This window comes from Gorilla gorilla, chromosome 11, assembly GCF_029281585.2.
Source record: "Gorilla gorilla gorilla isolate KB3781 chromosome 11, NHGRI_mGorGor1-v2.1_pri, whole genome shotgun sequence".
Taxonomy (NCBI): Eukaryota; Metazoa; Chordata; class Mammalia; order Primates; family Hominidae; genus Gorilla; species Gorilla gorilla.
In genome coordinates this window covers 121,360,952-121,381,970 of record NC_073235.2, presented here as the reverse complement: position 1 = coordinate 121,381,970, position 21,019 = coordinate 121,360,952, and the positions used below count along the sequence as shown (strand labels likewise).

Genomic DNA, 21,019 nt, shown 5'->3' with positions numbered 1-21,019 from the left:
AAAGATTGTGAGTGCCGGGCGCGTGGCTCACGCCTGTAATCCCACCACTTTGGGAGGCCGAGGCTGGCAGATCACCTGAGCTCAGGAGTTCAAGATCAGCCTGGCCAATGTGGTGAAACCCCCCTCTCTATGAAAATACAAAAATTAGCTGGGTGTGGTGGCACAGGCCTGTAATCCCAGCTACTCAGAAGGCTGACACAGGAGAATTGTTTGAACCCGGGAGACAGAGTTTGCAGTGAGCCGAGATGTCACCACTGCACTCCAGCCTGGGTGACAGAGCGAGACTCTGTCTCAAAAAAAAAAAAAAAAAAGGCCAGGCGCAGTAGCTCACGCCTATAATCCCAGCACTTTGGGAGGCTGAGGCAGGCAAATCACCTGAGGTCGGGAGTTCAAGACCAGCCTGACCAACGTGGAGAAACCCCACCCATCTCTACTAAAAATACAAAATGAGCCGGGTGTGGTGGCAGATGCCTGTAATCCCAGCTACTCGGGAGGCAGAGGCAGGATAATCGCTTGAACCCAGGAGGTGGAGGTGGCAGTGAGCTGAGATCGTGCCATTGCACTCCAGCCTGGGCAACAAGAGTGAAACTCTGTCTCAAAAAAAAAAAAAAAAAAGATCGTGAGGCTGGGCACATTAGCTCATGCCTGTAATCCCAGCACTTTGGGAGGTCGAGGTAGGAGGACTGCTTGAGGCCAGGAGCTCAAGACCAGCCTGGGCAATGTAGTAAGGCTCTGTCTCTCTAAAAAAAAAAAAAAAAAAGTGGCACATATACACCATGGAATACTATGCAGCCATAAAAAATGATGAGTTCATGTCCTTTGTAGGGACATGGATGAAATTGCAAATCATCATTCTCAGTAAACTATCACAAGAACAAAAAACCAAACACCGCATATTCTCACTCATAGGTGGGAATTGAACAATGAGAACACATGGACACAGGAAGGGGAACATCACACTCTGGGGACTGTTGTGGGGTGGGGGGAGGGGGGAGGGATAGCATTGGGAGATATACCTAATGCTAGATGACGAGTTAGTGGGTGCAGCGCACCAGCATGGCACATGTATACATATGTAACTAACCTGCACATTGTGCACATGCACCCTAAAACTTAAAGTATAATAATAACAAATAAATAAATAAAAATAGGCCTGGTGCAGTGGCTCATGCCTGTAATCCCAGCACTTCGAGAGGCCGAGGCGGGCAGATCACAAGGTCAGGAGTTCGAGACCAGCCTGAACAACATGGTGAAACCCTGTCTCTACTAAAAATACAAAAATTAGCTGGGCATGGTGACAGGCGCCTGTAACCCCAGCTACTCAGAAGGCTGAGGCAGGGGAATCGCTTGAACCCGGGAGGCGGCGGTTGCAGTGAGCCAAGATCGTGCCACTGCACTCCAGCCCAGGCGACAGAGCAAGACTCCATCTTAAAAAAAAAAAAAAAAAAAAAAATAGCTGGGCATGGTGCCATACACCTGTAGTCTCAGCTACTCAGGAGGCTGAGATGAGAGAATTGCTTACCCCATGAGTTCAAGGCTGCAGTGAGCCATGATTGCACCACTATAGTCCACCCTGTTGTCCAGGTGATAGAATAAGACACTGTCTCAAATAAATAAATAAAAAGATTATGGTACTGAGGATGTATCACTTATGTAGTATTCCTACCAAAAATATATACAACCTGAATCTATTCATTAAGAAATAATCAATTTGAGGAACATTCTGCAAAATAACTGACGTGTACCTCAAAACTATCAGTCATAAAATACAAAGAAAGACAAGAACTGTTCCAGATTAAAGGAGACTAAGGAGGCATAACAACTAAATGCAATGTGTGGGCTGGGCGCAGTGGCTCACTGTAATCCCAGCACTTTGTGAGGCTGAGGCGGGCAGACCACTTGAGTCCAGGAATTCAAGACCAACCTGGACAAGATGGCGAAACCTTCTCTCTAAAAAAACACAAAAATTAGCCAGGCATGGTGGCAGGTGCCTGTAGTCCCAGCTACTCAGAAGGCTGAGGCAGGAGGATTGCTTGAGCTCAGGAGTCGGAGGTTACAGTGAGCCGAGATCGCATCATTGCACTCCACCCTGGCAACAGAGTAAGACCCTGCTCAATAAATAAATAAATAAATAAATAAAGCAAGGTGTGATACTGGATTGGATCATGGAGCAGAAAAAAAATTTTCATAACGCACATTACTGAAGCAATTAGCAAAATTTGAATAAGGATTACAGATTAGTTTATTATAACAGTATTATATCAATGTTAAATTTCTGACTTTCATAATTGTACTGTGTTAGTGTAAGTGAAGGATCTTGTTTCAGGAAATATGTGCTAAAGTATTTAGGGGTAAAGGGGCATGTGTACAACTTACCCTAAAATGATTCAAAAAGATGATATGTCCATAGGGGGAGAGAGAGAATGGTAAAGCAAATGAGACAAAAGTTTTACAATGGAAGAATTTGGGGTAAAAGTGTTGTTATAGGCTGGGTGTGGTGGCTCCAGTTTGTAATCCCAGCACTTTGGGAGGCTGAGGCAGGCAGATCACCTAAGGTCAGGAGTTTGAGACCAGCCTAGCCAACATGGTGAAACCCCATCTCTACTCAAAATACAAAATTAGCTGGGCATGATGGCACATGCCTGTAATTCCAGCTACTTGGGAGGCTGAGGCAGGAGAATCGCTTGAACCCAGGAGGCAGAGGTTGCAGTGAGCCAAGATCGTGCCGTTGCACTCCAGCCTGGGCAACAAGAGCAAAACTCCATCTCAAAAAAATAAATAAATAAATAAAAAGTGTTGCTATGGTTTGAATGTTCTGTCCTCTCCAAAACTCACGTGTTAGAAACTTAATCCCCATTGCAGCAGTGTTAGGAGGCAGCGCCTAATCAGAAGTGTTTAGGTCACAAGGGCTCTGCCTTCAAGAATGGACTGATGCTATAAGAAGGCCTTGCAGGAGTGAGTTCATTCTCTTCTGCACTTCTGCAAAGTGAGGACACTGCATTCTTCCCCTCTCAAGGACTGGGCATTCGAGGCACCCTCCTGGAGACTATGACCCAATCTGCTGGCACCTTGATCTTGAACTTTCCAGACTCCAGAACTGTGAGAAATAAATTTCTGTTCTTTATAAATTACCGTCTTAGCTATTCTGTTATAGTGGCACAAAACAGACTAAGACAAGGGTATACACAGGAATTATTTGTGGTATTCTCACAATTATTCTTTAAGTTTGAAATTATTTCAAAAAAAAGGCAAAACTCAAAAAAAACATATTAATAAAATGTTGTAGACCAGGCACAGTGGCTCATGCCTGTAATCCCAGCACTTTGGGAGGCTGAGGCGGGCAGATCACCTGAGGTCAGGAGTTTGTGACTAGCCTGGCCAACATGGTAAAACCCCATCTCTATTAAAAATACCAAAATTAGCCACGTGTGGTGGTGGGCACCTGTAATCCCACTACTCAAGAGGCTGAGGCAGGAGAATTGCTTGAACCCAGGAGGCAGAGGTTGCAGTGAGCCAAGATTGCACCACTGCAATCCAGCCTGGGCGACAGGGTGAGACTCTGTCTCGAAAAAAAAAAAAAAAGGATTGTGGTAAAACTACATGCTCTGGTGTAGAAAGATCCCAGATTATACAGTGAAGGAGGTACGATGTAAAACAATACATATAATAAAACTCAGTAATGTAAAAACAGCAAACTATAAATGCCTATGTGTGCTTATGCATGTGTGTGAAATTACAGAAAGTTTGGGAGGAGACAGACTAAATTAGTAACACTGGTCACCTTGGAGACTGACTCAATGAGGACTTTCATTTTTACCTATGTGTTTCCATTTTAAATAATTATATGTTCAGATACTGTACAATTAAAATCTATAATAATAAAGCAATACTTTTTAACACAAAGGGAGCTCATACTTAGGGAGTTGGGAATCACTGTTCTAGAAAAACATCTACCTAGACTTAACATCCCATGAAAGAGACAAAGTCAGTAAGAGACCCTAGGGCTCACCTCATTTTCCAGGTCCACTACATCAGTGCTCTGCTGGCCCAGCACCTCTGGCCTCTCCTCTGGGAATGCTCGTTCACAATCTGGGGTGGTCCGGTTTTCCCTGCTGGAGGAAGCCAGGGAGTAGAATGGGTTCCAAACCTATGACTCTTAGGGTTCGTTAACTTGTCCCTCTCTGTAGACCCAGGATAGGAATGAGAAAGAAGCCATATAGGATTGACTAGAGGAGACTTCTTTCTGGGATGTGGGATATGACCAGTACAGGATATGTTGACTACTACACAAATATCCTTAACTGTCTTCTCACTTTAGAGCTTATTCTACTTTGCAGTTTTCACCTATGGCTTTCAACTCAAAACAATCTTCCCTTTTGGCTGGAGATGATCCTTTCCCTTTCAGCCAACCTTTCAGTCAATGTACATAAAGAAGAGAAAGTCCCCAAGTTTCCTGATGAATCAGAAAAACATCTATAATTAGAATCCAAGAATCCAGGACTCAGACTCTCAAGGCTCTATCCATGTTTAGGCAGTGGCTAGTGACAGGGACCATTTTGTATTTGCTTTGGCTAGAGTCAAAGATGTGCAAGATACCTCACCCTACAAATCCCTAACTATACCCTTCTCACCGAGGTGCAGAGGGCACCTCTCCAGTCCCTGACTCAGCCCAGCTGCTCTTCAATTCTGAGGCTAAGATCCCAGCCAGGAGGCTTGATTCCTGAGGAGTGGCCCCGAGTCTGGGCAGAGGGGCTGTGCCAGGAGCCACCTTGCTGGTCTTGTCCTCTTGCTCAAGGGCAGGTCCTGTGTTCTGATGTTTCTGTGGGAGGTAGGGGGCAACACTGAATCAGAGCTGTTTGATTGCTATAGGACAATATGAATGCTATTCACGGCCCTTTTCCAACCCTAGAAAGTCACCCTCCTCCTCTAACTCCCCAATCACTAGCCTGGTCATTTCACATATTTTCCTCTGCCCCACACACCTTCTGTATGGCCTCCTCAGCCATGCGTTTATAGGCCTGAGTCAAGATGCGAGACTGATTACCCTTGGGGGCCAACCGATGGGCCTGTTCGTCCTTTAGGACCTGAAGTTCTGGGGGTAGGCGGCTGGTGAATGGGGTCCCCAAATCTGGGCCTGCTGGCTCAGTTATTACTGCAGGGAGGGAAGAGGAGGAAGACATGATCATGGGGGCCATAGTCCCTGTGTCCACTTGGCCAGGGACAACTTCAGTGTCTCCAGGCTTCTGTGGAAGAAGATCATTTTGAAAAAGTGACAGAGAGAGAGTGGGGCTGCAAGGGAAGTGGCAAAGGTTAAGCGAAGGGCTAGGAAGAAAGTTCAAGCTGCTGGAGGAAAGACGACATGTTATATCTAGATGGTCGGGGAAGTGAAAGGGAAGTAGTTTAGAGGAAGTACTGGGAAGTCCAAGAGCCCTGGGAACCCTGATGACTCACTGGTGACACGACCAGCAATAAAGGGGTGATATAAGAGGTCTGGCCAGGACAGTCGCTGCCGTGGGTCTTTGGTGAGCAGTCCCTGCAGGAAGTTCTACAGAGAGAAAAAATATTCCATCAGTCATTCTTTCCCTTCCCTTAAGTCTCTCTCTATCAGCAGAACTAGCAAACCAAGAATCCCACATCCATCCTCATAGCAGATGAGCTGCTCTTGATCATGCCCTCTAAAAACTTTGTTCAGGTCCCATTTTCCTGGCTGAAATCATGGACAGACCACTGTCTTACCTCCTAGGGAGAGGACCCCAAATCCTGTTCACAGACATTTTGTATTCCCAAATGTAAAAACAAATTTTAATGCACCAACTTTGTAAAGAAGGGAGAAAAAACACTGGGAGAAACAGATGTCACCTTCTTAATGATCTTCAGACAGCAAACATTCAAAGAACTCCCAAACTATTCACGCTGCCCTCCCTTTGACTATGGTTTGTTTGTGGCTGGGTAGGAACAGATGCATTTTTGGTTACAAGTAATTCACACACACAAGTAATTGCGTGAAGGTGTGTTTGGGAGTACTCAAAAACAGAAATCTTTCTGCAAGTCTTCAGAGGTGGAGAGATAGGGAGACAGTCTCTGAAAAGGATACACCTTATCCTTATCAGGAATCTTTGGGGAAATCCTCAATTGGGCCTCAAATAGGAACAGAGGTACTACTAGATTATGACCACTGTTCTAAAACAAAGTGAGCTGTATAACTATGGATCTTGCTGGAGATACCTGAGTATCTGCCCATAGGGAGAATGAATATCCTATGTGCACCGCTTCCACTTAAGATTCCTTCATTTAGATTATTCTTGACAATTATTCGGGCCCCCTCAACTAAACAGGGGAAGAATTTGTTGTCCCTTTTCATCTCAGATAAAGCAAAGCTATAATAAGGTTTCACTCTGGGAGAAGACTGCATTTAAATTCTATTGAAAATCCATAATCTTGCCCTACATAAAAAATAAAAGAAGGTTGGGTGCAGTGGCTCATGCTTGTAATCCTAACTCTTTAGGAGTTGAGACAGGAAGATTGCTTGAGGCCAGGAGTTTGAGACAAGCCTGGGCAACACAGTGAGACCCTGTCTCTAAAAAATTTTTTAAAAAATTTAATTAATTAAAAAAGAAATAGAGGCCAGGAGCAGTGGCTCACGCCTGTTATCCCAGCACTTTGGGAGGCCAAGGCGGGTGGATCACGAGGTTGGGAGATCGAGACCATCCTGGCTAACACGGTGAAACCCCATCTCTACTAAAAATTACAAAAAATTAGCCAGGTGTGGTGGCGGGCACCTGTTGTCCCAGCTACTCAGGAGGCTGAGGCAGGAGAATGGTGTGAATCTGGAGGGTGGAGCTTGCAGTGAGCCGAGATCGTGCCACTGCACTCCAGCCTGGGTGACAGAGCAAGACTCCGTCTCAAAGAAAAAAGAAATAGAAAAGAAGTCCAACTCCTCTTCTACTCTTCCCTCCTCCAGACTACTGACTTAGTCACAATGAGTAGGCACCACCTCTATCATCTGCCCCTAATCACTGAACCAGCTCCACCAGCTCTCACCATTCTGATAGCTTTGGACTGAAAGCTATGTAGATAACATCTAGAATGTGGACATAGCATCTGACAGGAAGTAAGTGGAATAGATGGCATGTAAGAGGACCAGTATCGATCTCTGGTATCTTCCAATTACCTTTTCATTGTGATAAAGCATAGCCTGGCTCGAACTGGAGTTACCATTCTCAGGTTTGGCAAACTTTAGAACACCCTCCCAGAATAAGACCCTGCAGTAGAAAAGCAAGGCTGCCTGGCCCAGCTCTGGCATTGATATGGTTTGGATTTGTGTCCCCGTCCAAATCTCATGTCGAATTGTAATCCCCAATGTTGGAGGAGGGGTCTGGTAGGAGGTGACTGGATCATGGGGGAGGACTTCCCCCTTGCTGTTCTCATGATAGTGAATGAATTTTCACGAGATCTGGCTGTTTAAAAGTGTGTAGCCCTGGCCGGGTGCAGTGGCTCAAGCCTATGATCCCAGCACTTTGGGAGGCCGAGGCAGGCGGATCACCTGAGGTTGGGAGTTCGAGACCAGCCTGACCAACATGGAGAAACCTCATCTCTACTAAAAATACAAAATTAGCCAGGCATGGTGGTGCATGCCTGTAATCCCAGCTACTCGGGAGGCTGAGGCAGAAGAATTGCTTGAACCTGGGAAGCAGAGGTTGCGGTCAGCCAAGATCGCGCCATTGCAGTCCAGCCTGGACAACAAAAGCAAAACTTTGTCTCAGGCTGGGAGCAGTGGCTCATGCCTGTAATCCCAGCACTTTGGGAGGCTGAGGCAGGCGAGTCACGAAGTCAGGAGATCAAGACCATGCTGGCTAACATGGTGAAACCCCGTCTCTACTAAAAAATACAAAAAAATTAGCCGGGTGTCGTGGTGGGCACCTGTAATCCCAGCTACTCGGGAGGCTGAGGCAGGAGAATGGTGTGAACCTGCGAGGCAGAGCTTGCAGTGAGCCAAGATCACGCCACTACACTCCAGCCTGGGCGACAAAGCGAGACTCTGTCTCAAGAAAAAAAAAAGAAAAAAGAAAAAAAAACTGTGTCTCAAAAAAAAAAAAAAAAGCGTGTAGCACCTTTCCTTTCTCTATATTCCTCCTGGTCCGCCACGTAAGACATGCCTGTTTCCCCTTTGCTTTCCGTCATGATTGTAAGTTTCCTGAGGCTTCCCCAGCCATCCTTCCTGTACAGGCTATGGAGCTGTGAGCCAATGAAACCTCTTTTCTTTATAAAATACCCAGTCTCAGGTAGTTCTGTATAGCAATGTGAGAACAGAATAACACAGCCATTAATTCAGTAACTGCAAAGTCCCGCCTCAGCTCTGGAAAAGGATTTTGGAAAAAGGAACAGAGGTAGAGGGAGACAGATTTCTAATGTAAAAGTCATCTCCCTTTCAATATTCATTACCTTAAAGCAGGGACTGATGGTTGAGGGCCAGCGCACAGGGTCCTTGAGAATGAGGCTAACCAGCTGAAAGATGCTTGTAGCATAGAAGGGAGGGGTGCCTACTGCCAGTTCATACAGTATGCAGCCAACAGACCAGAGGTCCGCTGTGTGGTCGTATGGTCGCTCCTCCACCAGCTCTGGAGACATATAGAGTGGTGTACCTTTGATGGACGTCAGCACCATTGTATTGGTGCTCATAGCCCGGGCAAATCTGCAGAAGATAATGGGATGGAAATGGAAAGGGAAAAGATATTCTAAACCTGGTCACTACTACCTAACAGAGAGATATCCCAAACCAGAGCAGAGGGAGCACCTTTGATTAGGTTCCAGAAGACCCAGCAGCAGTCCCAGTCTCCAGCTCCGGTTCTAAAATGAGGCCCAAATAAGTCAAGAGTATGGTCTAAGATTCCCTGTGGGGCCAGGCTCAGTGGCTCATGCCTGTAATCCCAGCACTTTGGGAGGCCGAGGTGGGCAGATCACCTGAGGTCAGGAGTTCGAGACCAGCCTTACCAACATGGAGAAACCCCATCTCTACTAAAAATATAAAATTAGCCAGGCATGGTGGCACATGCCTGTAATCCCAGCTACTCTGGAGGCTGAGGCAGTAGAATTGCTTGAATCCGGGAGGCAGAGGTTGCGGTGAGTGGAGATCGCGCCATTGCACTCCAGCCTGGGTAACAAGAGTGAAACTCCATCTCAAAAAAAAAAAAAAAAAAAAAGATTCCCTGTGGAACTGGAAGCTTAGATGGATGCTCAGAATCTTTACCCAAAGTCACAGAGCTTGATGCCACCACCCTTGGCGAGGAGGATGTTCTGAGGCTTCATGTCTCGGTGTAGGATGCGGTGGGAATGCAGATAGTACAGGGCTGACACCAACTGGGCAGCAATGGCCTGAACCTAGAAGTTAAAGAGGTGGAAGAAAGAAAAAAAAGGTTAGAAACAGCAGCTGGCTGACAAGCCCAAAAACTTCTCCTAATATTACTGCTAATCTTTTCTTCCTTCCCTTTCTTGCAGAGCTTCACACTATTCTTTCTTAGTTATTGTTCCCCTTGTTTAATCACTGTTTCATTTGCTCATTCATTCATTCAAGAAAAATTTATTGAATCTCATTTACTATCTGCTTGACCATGGGCAAACTAAGGTGACAATCTATATAATAACACCATCTACATGGAGGATTATTGTGAGGACTGAGTTAAAGCATGCAAAATAATACTCAGAATGGTGCCTGGCACATAGTAAATATTCAATACACACTACCTGTTATTAAATAAGACAAAATGCCTTTTTTCAAGAAAAGTAGTCAGACAAACAAACAAGACAGATAAACAAATATGGTGGTCGGGCGTGGTGGCTCACGCCTGTAATACCAGCACTTTGGGAGGCTGAGGCGGGCAGATCACCTGAGGCCAGGAGTTCGAGACCAGCCTGGCCAGCATGGTGAAACCCCATCTCTACTAAAAGTACAAAATTAGCTAGACATGGTGGCGCATGCTATAATCCTGGTTACTGCGGAGGCTGAGACACGAGAATTGCTTGAACCTGGGAGGCGGAGGTTGCTGTGAGCCAAGATTGTGCCACTGCACTCCAGCCTGGGCAACAAAGCGAGACTCTGTCTCAAAAAATAAAATTCAATTAAAAATAAAATAATTTCAAAAATATGATTACTTACAAATAGTGGTGAGTGCTCAGAAGGAAAGAGAATGCTGCAATAATGAATCCCAAGGGGGGCCTACTTGCTTGGGTACAGATAAACGCCTAGAATAAATGTGGCTGGAGGATATGTGCAACAAAATCCCACTGCTAACCACTACGTCCTGGTGCCAAATCCTGACTCCCCACAACCTTTATTCTTACTGCCCTCTTTCTGGTACCATTACACTGGCCCTTCTTCCCTAAAGGTATCTAATAACAATAATGTTAATAATAGCTAACTATTCAAACACATTACATGACTTAACACTCTTCATCATAGACTTATCAGGCAAACATGATTATTATCTCCATTTTACAAATTAGGAAACTAAGCACGAAGAAATTAAAGTAACTTGTCCAATGAGACCCAGCTAGGAAGGAGCAGAGCCAAGCTTCCTACTCAGATATTTTGACTCCAACATTTACATAATTTACTCCCACACTACACTGCCTCTATATACCTAGACTCTTATATTCTTCTCAGAAGTCTTTGAAATGGAGACTCTCAGTGTCCTTAGCTTGCTCTACCAGGTCTCTAACCTGGAAAGAGGTCGGAGGTGGGGAGAAGTTGAAGGCAGAAAGCATACCTGGTCTTCAGGAAGTTTTCCGTCATCTTCTAGGATCTGAAAGAGCTCTCCCTCAGCATAGTCTGTCACCACCACCACCTACAGAGAGAAGGCAGTGGCACTGATGGCTCCAGATTCATGCATTCTGAGGTTGGGAAATTCCTGGAACCGTTGTGCTTGGGGAGACAGGGCCCAAAACTGTCAAAGCACACCTCTTTATCAGTTTCAAAGCTGTCAAGCATATGCACAATGTTAGGATGCCGCAGACCCCGCATTATTTCAATCTCTCGTTGCAAATTCCTCAGCTCCTTCTCTGAGCGCCCCAATTTTGGGATGAACTTGAGGGCCACGACCTGTCAGTGGTAAGGTGAAAAGTTAACGCCTAATCACACTACTGAAAAGAGCTAGAATTTCAGCCTTAATCTCAGAGCTCCAGAAGTCAGACTTTAGAGTGTTTGAGTAACTCTTATTATTTCTGTTAGTCTCCCGCTTCCATTTTCTCCATGGTACCCTGGCCTTATCCAGGCTTTCCCCATTCCTCATCCCAGGAGGAAACAGCATCTGCAAAACATTTCCCCTTCTGGGAGAAGTGTTCTGATTTGACCAGCACTCAAGATGAGATTTAGGAGAAAGGAAACAAAAAAAAAAAAATGAAGAGGAAATAATAGAGTTCAAGTGGTTTACCTCTTATTACATGGTGTGCTAGAGACTAATAATATTTGTTGTTTACTAACAGCCAGGCACTGTACTAAGTGATTTAATGTGACAACATATTTAATCCTCAAACTCCATCAATCAGTTGCTGTTCTTATCCCCATTCTAGAGATAAGGAAATTGAGACATAGGGAAGTTAAGTAATTTGTCCATAATTCTAGGGCTAGAAAGCGGTGGAGATGGAATTTGCACCCAAATAATCCAACTTCAAAGCTTATACTCCATAAGAAGTATGAGGGAGTCAGTACCTTAGGAATACAAACTGGTATAAATACATTCCTTCTAGATCCATTTTCCACTGGAGTTGGGGGTACCAAATCCCACCCAAAAGGTATCCCTCTTTGTGCAACACCTGAGCACTGTATTTTCTTCGACCCTTGTACACCCTCCCAAAAGAGCCTTCTCCAATCATCTCCAACACGTGGTACTTTTCCATGACAGAGGTTTCAGGATCTCTTAGAAGAAAGTAGAGACGGTGAAGAGCTATAGATCCAGGGACAGTTCCACAACATCTGGGACGCCTAGTTGGGGCACGGGAAAGGAAAAATGTTAGCCACCTTGCCTTTTCCTCTTTTTCACAATAAAGCCTCAAAAAACATAGGAGGGTGGAATGGATGCAAAGATGATGCGATCTTGGAACAAACAGAGCTTCTCTTTGTAGTTCCTCCCCACTTTCATCCTCCTGTTCCCAACCTGGCCCCATGCCCACCTAACACCTGGTTCCCCTTCTCCTTCACCCAGCCTGGCTCACTCGACCCAACTCTTTCAACCTAGCCTCGCCCAACCAACCCTGCTCCTTTGAGTCTCCCCCAAGTTCCTGCCACTCTCAGACTCCTCAGCACCCGCTCTCAGACCCCCTGGCCCGTGCGCTTCGCAGGCCAGAGCCCCTCTCTCACCCCCAGCCTAGGAGCTCCAAGCTCCTCAGGCCAAGGGACGGATTCCCTGGCGTTTAGCCCCATCTCTTCTGGCTGCCTGCATACGTTGCCTGACTTATAATTCTTCTCCACCCGCCTCTCCCGCCGGTCTCTTTCGGCTCCCTTTCTTACAATTTTACTCGCTAGAACTGGTGAGAAGTTCAGAGGACAAAGGCGCTCAGAGGTGTGGAAGGGACGGCGGACCACGCATGGGCACTTCCTGGGACACAACCGAACTGCCTCAGGGCCATCAGGCCCGGCTAAGGACCCGGAGTCTGCGGTTGCCTAGAAACGACGCTAGCTGCCCACCCCTCTTAGTTTTCCGCCTCCGACTTCCCTAAGGGCATTTCCGGTTCCGGCTGCGGGCCGGTGAAGATATGGCGGCGTCTGCGTCTGCAGCTGCAGGGGAGGAGGACTGGTAACTTTGGGGGCATGGGCTTTGGCTGACAGCCTGGATCTAGTCCAGAGGCCTAGCAGCTGTCGCAGACGGTCCGTACGGCGGGCGTGTGGGGTGGAGCGAGGGATGAGGGATGGCAGAGATGCTGACATCTCTGGGAGAGCTGGACTGGGGAACGGGAGGGTGGAGGGGCGCTGATCTGAGTGAGAGGACACCGGGTCTGCGCCCGCCAGGCCAGTTCAGGCCTCGCCATATCCGGTTCGATCCCTTTTCCTCCAGCTTCACGCCATCCCTTTCTCTCCTCCTCAAATGAATTTTCTCAGGGGCTCTGGGGGATGCCTGCCCATCAGACCTCCCCATCTCCCTTTCTCCTCTCAGAACCAGTGCCCTCCAGTTCCGGCCCCCCTTTCCCCTTGGATCAGCCTTTTTCCGCCGACGCTTTCCTCAGCCTTCTCTCTCTCACACAGCACTAGTGAGGACTATTGTATGAATAAAGCTTTACACTTCACATAAAGTCCCTCTAGTCCTTCTCTCAAGCATTCTTAACTAAAGACTAGAACATGGAAGGACTCTGGGATTTGGAAGTAGGATCAATGTGGGTTAACTCCACATTTTATTAGCTGTGTGATGCTGAACAGGCCATCTAGCTTCTGTGAGTCAGTGTCCTCAGCTGTAAAAAAAAAAGTGGGTGTGGCATCTACCTCAGAATAGTTGAGAGGATCACGACGGATTTGTAATATACTTAAGTCTGTTTTTTGTTTTGTTTTGTTTTGTTTTTTGAGACAGAGTCTCACTCTCGCCCACGCTAGAGTGCGGTGGTGCGATTACGGCTCACTGCAGCCTCGACCTCCCCAGGCTCAGGTGATCCTTCTGCCTCAGCCTTCCGAGTAGCTGAGACTACAGGTGTGTGCCACCATGCCTGGCTAATTTTTGTATTTTTTGTAGAGACGGAGTTTTGCCATGTTGGCCAGACTGGTCTTGAACCCCTGGGTTCAAGTGATCCTCCCACCTCAGCCTCCCAAGGTGCTGGAATTACAGGCGTGAGCCACCACACCCGGCCTCCTTTTCATTAATAACTGAGGTGCAGGCACCTGGGAAGACTAGATGAGCCCCAAAGAAGTAAAGTGATTTGCCAAAAGATAGAAAATTATGACTAGAAATCCGTATCTGTCTGACTCCACACCTTAGATTCTTTGTACTAGGACATTCTTCAGTCCCCCCTCCCAATTTTTTTTTTTTTTTTTTGAGACGGAGTCTTGCTCTGTCGCCCAGGCTGGAGTGCAGTGGCGCAATCTCGGTTTACTGCGAGCTCCGCCTCCCGGGTTCACGCCATTCTCCTGCCTCAGCCTCCCGAGTAGCTGGGACTACAGGCGCCCGCCACCACACCCAGCTAATTTTTTGTGATTTTTAGTAGAGACGGGGTTTCACCCTGTTAGCCAGGATGGTCTCTATCTCCTGACTTCATGATCCACCCGCCTTGGCCTCCCAAAGTGCTGGGATTACAGGCCTGAGCCACCGCGCCCGGCCCCCCTCCCCCATTTTGTTATCACCACCTTACCACCATCCCATCCAGGACCCATATAACTAGGGTGGGCGAAGTATTGAAGGGCCACTTGACTGAGGCTACACCTCAGTGTTACATTGGTTCAGGGAGCCCAGCTAGTACTGGCCATTATTAAGACTATCTAGACTACTGGTTTTCAAAGTGTTCAGGGAAACTTTTTTTTTCTTTTTTTAAGAGACAGAGTCTTACTTTGTCACCCAGGCTGGAGTACAGTGGCAAGATCATGGCTCACTACAGCCTCGACCTCCTGGGCTCCCGTGATTCTTCTGCCTCAGTCTCCCAAGTAGCTGGGACCACCATGTCCATCTAATTTTTTATTTTTTGTAAAGATAGTGTCTCACTTTGTTGCCCAGGCTGGTCTCGAACTCCTGGCCTCAAGTGATCCTCCCACCTCAGCCTCCCAAAGTGCTGGGATAACTTATAGTTCACCTGTTCAGGGGAACTTTTAAGATTCAGGGGAGACACCTTGAGCCATGGAGACAGCAACAATGAGTGCAGCAGCCTGTAGTACTGTGAGACTCCCACTCCCATGTCAGCCAGAACTACACTGTTATCTGTGAGGTGTAAAGCTTTATATTTTATATTTTGAAGTTTCTGCCTAAGACTTAACAACACTGACATAGGTCGTGCTGGGGCAGCCTTACTCTTAGAATGAAGAGGGAGCAGTGTGAGAAAGCAAAGTGTGCATTTTTCCATGTATCACTTGGTAGAGCTGTAGACACAAACTGATCACTCAGCTTCAATTTCATTACAACTGCTGTTTCTATGCTTAAGCATGTGTGTCCCTTGATTTACATCAGAACCATGGATCCTAACCTCAACAGGCTGATCTAGATCAACCAGACAGCCAGGTCATAAATACATCCAGAGTACTCTATTACCTCCCTCCTTCCCTCTTTCCTTCTAAGGGAGAAGGTTATATACAGACAGGAAAAAAAGAGGACGTAGACTAGCTACTATAGCCCAGATACTATGAGGTACTTTATGTAAACAAATCACCTTTTATCCTCACAGTAACCCTAGAGAGTAGGTGTTATTATCTATATGTGTCAGACAGGATAACTTAAGCTTACAGAGAGGTCACGTCCGAGATTGCATAGCTTGTAAGTGATTGGTACCTGTTAACTAACTCCAAGGCTGCTGGCTCTTCCATTACAACACAGCCTTTATACCACCCTGAATATGTTGTGTTGAGGTTGCTATCTCCTTTAAGAAGGCTTAGGGTGACTGGTGTTAAAACTGTATGTAGACAGTAGCCAAGGCACTGGGATCCACACTGGACAGTGACGTAGGGAAGGGTTGGAGTAATATTGGTAACGTTAATGCTAATGAATGGGTGCCATATCTCTAGACCAGAGAGTCAGCCACTAAGGGGAATGAAACTTAAACAGGGAGTCAGGAAACCTGGCTCTGGGCCCAGTTCTACCTATGTTAACCCTTGGTTAGTCATTTTACTTCTCTAGAATCCACTTCTTCATCTGTTGGCAGAAATGATGCCTAAAATTCTGATTTCCATGCCTTCTATTTGGCCAGTTGACAACTTAAGGTAACATATTCCTTGTTTTTAAGGAGTTTAGCAGGAGAATGCATTCTGGTAGATTGCCATTTTTCTACAAAGCCTGCCTTTATTGGCCTTAGCAGGCTTCCACAGGGAGAGCTGTAATGGTGAGTTAGTCTACTCCTGTCTCTCTAGGGTCCTTCCCTCTGAAGTTGAAGTGTTGGAGTCCATCTATCTAGATGAACTACAGGTGATTAAAGGAAATGGCAGGTATGTATTCAACCAGTGGTGGGCAGGAGTCCTCCTAGTAATGAGGAGAGGTTCTATGCTGAATCTGGGTCTTAAGACATTGTGAGCCTTGATTCAGAGATAATATTTCTCTTGTGTAGACAAAAGCTATTCCTTTAATCCTACCCCAAAAGAAAGAGTCCAATGTGTACTTCCTTTGCCCACTTTACTGTCTCAGCCTCATCCTCCCCAGCCCCCAAGCCCCTACCCAGTCACATCTGCGTGTCCACTTGATCCACCTGCAGAACTTCACCATGGGAGATCTACATCACTTTGCATCCTGCCACTGCAGAGGACCAGGATTCACAGTATGTCTGCTTCACTCTGGTGCTTCAGGTCCCAGCAGAGGTGAAGCCCCTACTGTGTGGCAGCAAAGGGAGGAAGGGGAGAGTCCCTGGGGTGGATCACTTCAGCAGTAACTTGTTATTTGCCCCCACTAGTATCCCCATGAGGTGCCACAGATCTCTATCCGAAATCCCCGAGGACTTTCAGATGAACAGATCCACACGTAAGTTGAACCTGTCAGAACAGGGAAAACTCAGCTACAGCTTTGCCCAGTGACAGAAATGGGCAGGTCTAATATTTGGTTTGCCCTCTTCCTCCAGGATCTTACAGGTGCTGGGCCATGTGGCCAAGGCTGGGCTGGGCACTGCCATGCTGTATGAACTCATTGAGGTAAGAGGTGCGCTAGTCTGAGATAATGTTCTTTCCTTCAAGCTAGAGCAGTTTCTAGCTGTAAAAGGGAAACCATGGGCCTAGAATCTTAAACGGATTTGGAGTCATTAGGTAAGGCCTAAATTAATCCAGAGAAATGAGACTCTTCTATTTGAAAAACTTCCCAAAAGACAGTTCAGTAGCTTCTCCAAGTTGCCTATGCCAGCATCTTGACAGAAAATGACTTTTCCTCTTCACCTTGAATTTTTCTTGCATCAGTTTCAGTATATGTCTTGTTCTCTTGGCACTGGCAACTGAAAGTGGCAAAAGATACGCATCTTGCTTGGGGGCGTCTTAGCCATAAATGAACATTTGAAGGCTAGACTGCCATTGGAACTGACTAGAAAAAGTCATGGTTGGCCAGGCACAGTGGTGGGCATTTGTAATCCCAGCTACTTGGGAGGCTGAGGAAGGAGAATCGCTTGAACCTGGGAGGCGGAGATTGCAGGGAGCCAAGATCATGCACTGCACTCCAGCCTGGGCAACAGAGTGAGACTCCATCTCAAAAAAAAAAAAAAAAAGAAAAAGTCATGGTTCCTTTACTGAAAGAGCTTATACACTGCTTAATGAAACAACCCACATGAAGCAACACCTGAAGCTCCAATATACACAGGAAACTTTTATTGTTTGAGATTAAAAATATAAAATTAAGTACAGTTTTATTTTCCCCTAGTTTGTTTATTTATTAATTTTAATTTTTTTTTTTTTTTGAGACAGTCTTAGTCTGTCACCCAGACTGGAGTGCAGTGGTGTGATCTCAGCTCACTGCAACCTCCGCCTCCCAGGTTCAAGTGATTCTCCTGCCTCAGCCTCCCAGATAGCTAGGATCACAGGCATGTGCCACCACACCCAGCTAATTTTGTATTTTTAGTAGAGATGGGGTTTCTCCATGTTGGCCAGGCTGGTCTTGAACTCCTGACCTCAGGTTATCCACCTGCCTCAGCCTCCCAAAGTGCTGGGATTATAGGCATGAGCCACCACGCCCATCCTCTCTTAGTTTAAATTTTTAAGAAAAATGTTCAGAATAGAATGAAGATGGGTGGCTGAGAGTCAAAGAGAGTGGGTTTGATAGGCCACCGTAGCAGTCCTAGGTCAGGCCTCCACAATGCAGCCTTGGACTTTGTGGAATTCCAGAGTACACTATTAGCTATTCAAATAACAATTCAAATGCATAGTTCACAGCCCAACTCAATGCCTTGTGAATTCTCTGTCCATTTGGGTTGTCCATGCCTTGACATGCTTTCTGAAAGCTGACTTAGAACAAACACATTGCCCCATGGGGGAGTGATATTGAAGGGGGCTAATCAAGAAAGGCCTCCCAGAAGATAAATTTTAATTGAACATTTTTTTTCTCAAGGTGTATTATTTTCATCTCCAAGATATATTAAAAGTGACTTAATGAAAGGAAAAACAATTAGGTTGAATTTTGAAACCAGGAAGATCAAATTTTGGGGGAGGGGCAGAGATGTGGAGAAGGATTGATTCCCAGCAGAGGGAGCGTCACCAAGCCAGAAATGCATCAACACAAGGTAACAAACTGGCCTGCTAGGAGCCAAGTCTAGCCAAGTCACTCCTAGGAGTAGTAGACAGGCCTTGATCACAGTTCTTCCCCCTACCCCCCTGTTTAATCAGTGTCTTCTCTCCTCAGAAAGGGAAGGAAATTCTCACAGATAACAACATCCCTCATGGCCAGTGTGTCATCTGCCTCTATGGTTTCCAGGTGGGTTTCTCTCTTGGGACCTGGCATTCTGTTTGGGACCAGCAGATGAGGGCTGTGAGAGAGCTCTGACTTAGTGCCCTACATCTGCCTTCCCTCTAGGAGAAGGAGGCCTTTACCAAAACACCCTGTTACCACTACTTCCACTGCCACTGTCTTGCTCGGTACATCCAGCACATGGAGCAAGAGCTGAAGGCACAAGGACAGGAGCAGGAACAGGAACGGCAGCATGCTGCAACCAAACAGGTAGACCTCACTGCACCTGCACGCTCATCTGACACCCTTAGGCACAGCCTTTCACAACCTTTTCCATCTCTCCACTCCAGTGGCTCTTCACCTTTTCAGGGTCATAGATACCCTTGAGATTAATGAACTCTTACCTCTGTCCAGAAAAAAGGGCATCCTTTTTTTTTTTTGAGATGGAGTCTCACTCTGCCACCCAGGCTGGAGTGCAGTAGCACAATCTTGGCTCACTGCAACCTCCACCTCCTGGGTTCAAGCAATCCTCCTGCCTCAACCTCCCAAGTAGCTGGGATTATAGGTGCGAGCCACCACGCCCAGCTGATTTTTGTATTTTCAGTAGAGACGGGGTTTCACCATGTTGGCCAGGCTGGTCTCAAACTCATGACCTCAAGTGATCCGCCCTCCTCGGCCTCCCAAAGTGCTGGGATTACAGGCGCGAGCCACCGTGCCTGGCCAGGGCATCCTTATATACACTTACATATTGCATGCAGTTTCGGGGGGTTCACAGATCTCTAGTTAGACAACCCGTGCTCTGTCCCAACTCACTGCTGAACCGGTGTCCCTGTGCCCTTTAGTCCCAGCCCTCTGCAGATTAGGTTGGCTGATGGGTCAGCACCAGGGGGCATCCTGGGCTGTGACACAGGCATATGATTTTTCTTTTTTAGAAGGCAGTCGGTGTGCAGTGTCCAGTGTGCAGAGAGCCCCTTGTGTATGATCTTGCCTCACTGAAAGCAGCCCCTGAACCCCAACAACCCATGGTAAGGAGACTTTTTTCCAATCTGAGCCAGGAGTAATGGCATTTTCTAAAGAGTAAGGAATGGCATCTTGTCTGTGTCAAATGGGATCTCTGAAATTGGGCTTGAACTGCCTAGGACCTCTCTGCAAAGCCACATCCCCCACTGGCAGGAGCCTAAGACTCTGGGAGCCCAGACCTGAGGGGCAAAACCAGTGCAGATCTCCTGAGGCAGCCTGGGAGGAGTAGAGGTTTGAGTCAGCCTTCTGCTGTTCATTATTTCCTCTCTGCCATTCTTCCTTCTAGGAGCTGTACCAGCCCAGTGCAGAGAGCTTGCGCCAGCAAGAAGAACGCAAGCGGCTCTACCAGAGGCAGCAGGAGCGGGGGGGAATCATTGACCTTGAGGCTGAGCGAAACCGATACTTCATCAGCCTTCAGCAGGTGAGGGAAGGGCTTCCCAGTTGTCCGGTAATGCCACCAACCTTCCTACAAACCCCAATCAGCCATGGCCCCAGAGTGAACTTTGTTCTAACCAGGAAGATGATAGGCTGATCATGGTCAGCCCAGATAGTAGGAGAGGGGCCTGTAGTTCCCCACCTTGAGGAGCTGCATCTCCCTCACTGCATCTTGTCACTTATTTCTAGCCTCCTGCCCCTGCGGAACCTGAGTCAGCTGTAGATGTCTCCAAAGGATCCCAACCACCCAGCACCCTTGCAGCAGAACTATCCACCTCACCAGCCGTCCAATCCACTTTGCCACCTCCTCTGCCTGTGGCGACCCAGTACATATGTGAGAAGATTCCAGGGGCCAGGTCAAATCAGCAAAGGTTGGGCGAAACCCAGAAAGCTATGCTAGATCCCCCCAAGCCCAGTCGAGGTCCCTGGCGACAGCCCGAACGGAGGCACCCGAAGGGAGGGGAGTGCCACGCCCCTAAAGGTACCCGTGACACCCAGGAACTGCCACCTCCTGAGGGGCCCCTCAAGGAGCCCATGGACCTAAAGCGAGAACCCCATAGCCAAGGAGTTGAAGGTCCTCCACAAGAGAAGGGGCCTGGCAGCTGGCAGGGGCCCCCACCCCGCAGGACTCGGGACTGTGTTCGCTGGGAGCGCTCTAAAGGCCGGATAGCCGGTTCTTCCTACCCTCGCCTGCCTCGGGGCCAGGGAGCATACCGGCCTGGTACTCGGAGGGAGTCCCTGGGCCTGGAATCTGAGGATGGTTCCTAGCAGGACTTGGTGGGGGGAACAGGGAATTGGGGATGGGAGGGGGGCAATAAAGATATTTGGCCTTCTTTGGCTTTCTTTGCTTAGCAGCGCCTAGCCTGTGAGGAATGGCTCTTTTTCTCAATTCCTAGTTAAGACTGGGGTGTGGCAGAGCAGCCCCCAACTTTGCTCTGAAGTCTGTTCTCCGAAGAGCTGGGTAAAGAGGGTCTGACGTCTCATCAGCTAGTATAGTGAGTTTCAGGGAAAACTAGTGGGATGTCAGCATGTAAGCAGAG

The 21,019-nt window shown here is 47.2% G+C and overlaps 2 protein-coding genes across 15 annotated transcripts in view; one reads left to right on the top strand and one right to left on the bottom strand.

Moving 5' to 3' along the window:
* STK36 (serine/threonine kinase 36) overlaps positions 1-12,709 on the bottom strand; it is a 30,609-nt gene extending 17,900 nt beyond the window's left edge. For 2 of the 14 annotated variants that reach the window (XM_031008891.3, XM_063695214.1), the window contains exons 1-7: positions 9,248-9,378; positions 8,795-9,151; positions 8,443-8,692; positions 5,452-5,545; positions 4,983-5,152; positions 4,632-4,819; positions 4,010-4,112 (exon numbers count right to left, since the gene is read on the bottom strand). In XM_031008891.3, coding sequence (XP_030864751.1) covers positions 4,010-4,112; positions 4,632-4,819; positions 4,983-5,152; positions 5,452-5,545; positions 8,443-8,679 — 792 coding nt within the window. In that variant the 5' untranslated portion in view covers positions 8,680-8,692; positions 8,795-9,151; positions 9,248-9,378. The other 12 variants (XM_063695213.1, XM_055379571.2, XM_031008889.3 and 9 more) reach the window with 11 other exon arrangements.
* Positions 12,467-20,812, top strand: RNF25 (ring finger protein 25). The gene is made up of 10 exons (XM_004033214.5): positions 12,467-12,788; positions 16,025-16,099; positions 16,363-16,465; positions 16,558-16,625; positions 16,723-16,792; positions 18,480-18,551; positions 18,651-18,794; positions 19,457-19,549; positions 19,831-19,965; positions 20,169-20,812. The coding sequence occupies exons 1-10, from the start codon at positions 12,748-12,750 to the stop codon at positions 20,745-20,747; spliced, it is 1,380 nt and encodes a 459-aa protein (XP_004033262.1). The 5' UTR covers positions 12,467-12,747; the 3' UTR covers positions 20,748-20,812.
* Positions 20,813-21,019: the final 207 nt, after the last annotated feature.

Excerpts from the sequence above, each read along its gene's own strand:
- RNF25 (XM_004033214.5), top strand. The coding sequence starts at position 12,748 with ATGGCGGCGTCTGCGTCTGCAGCTGCAGGGGAGGAGGACTG. Across the intron at positions 12,789-16,024 it reads GCTGCAGGGGAGGAGGACTG|GGTCCTTCCCTCTGAAGTTG; the intron begins GTAACTTTGGGG and ends CTGTCTCTCTAG. Across the intron at positions 16,793-18,479 it reads TGCTGTATGAACTCATTGAG|AAAGGGAAGGAAATTCTCAC; the intron begins GTAAGAGGTGCG and ends TTCTCTCCTCAG.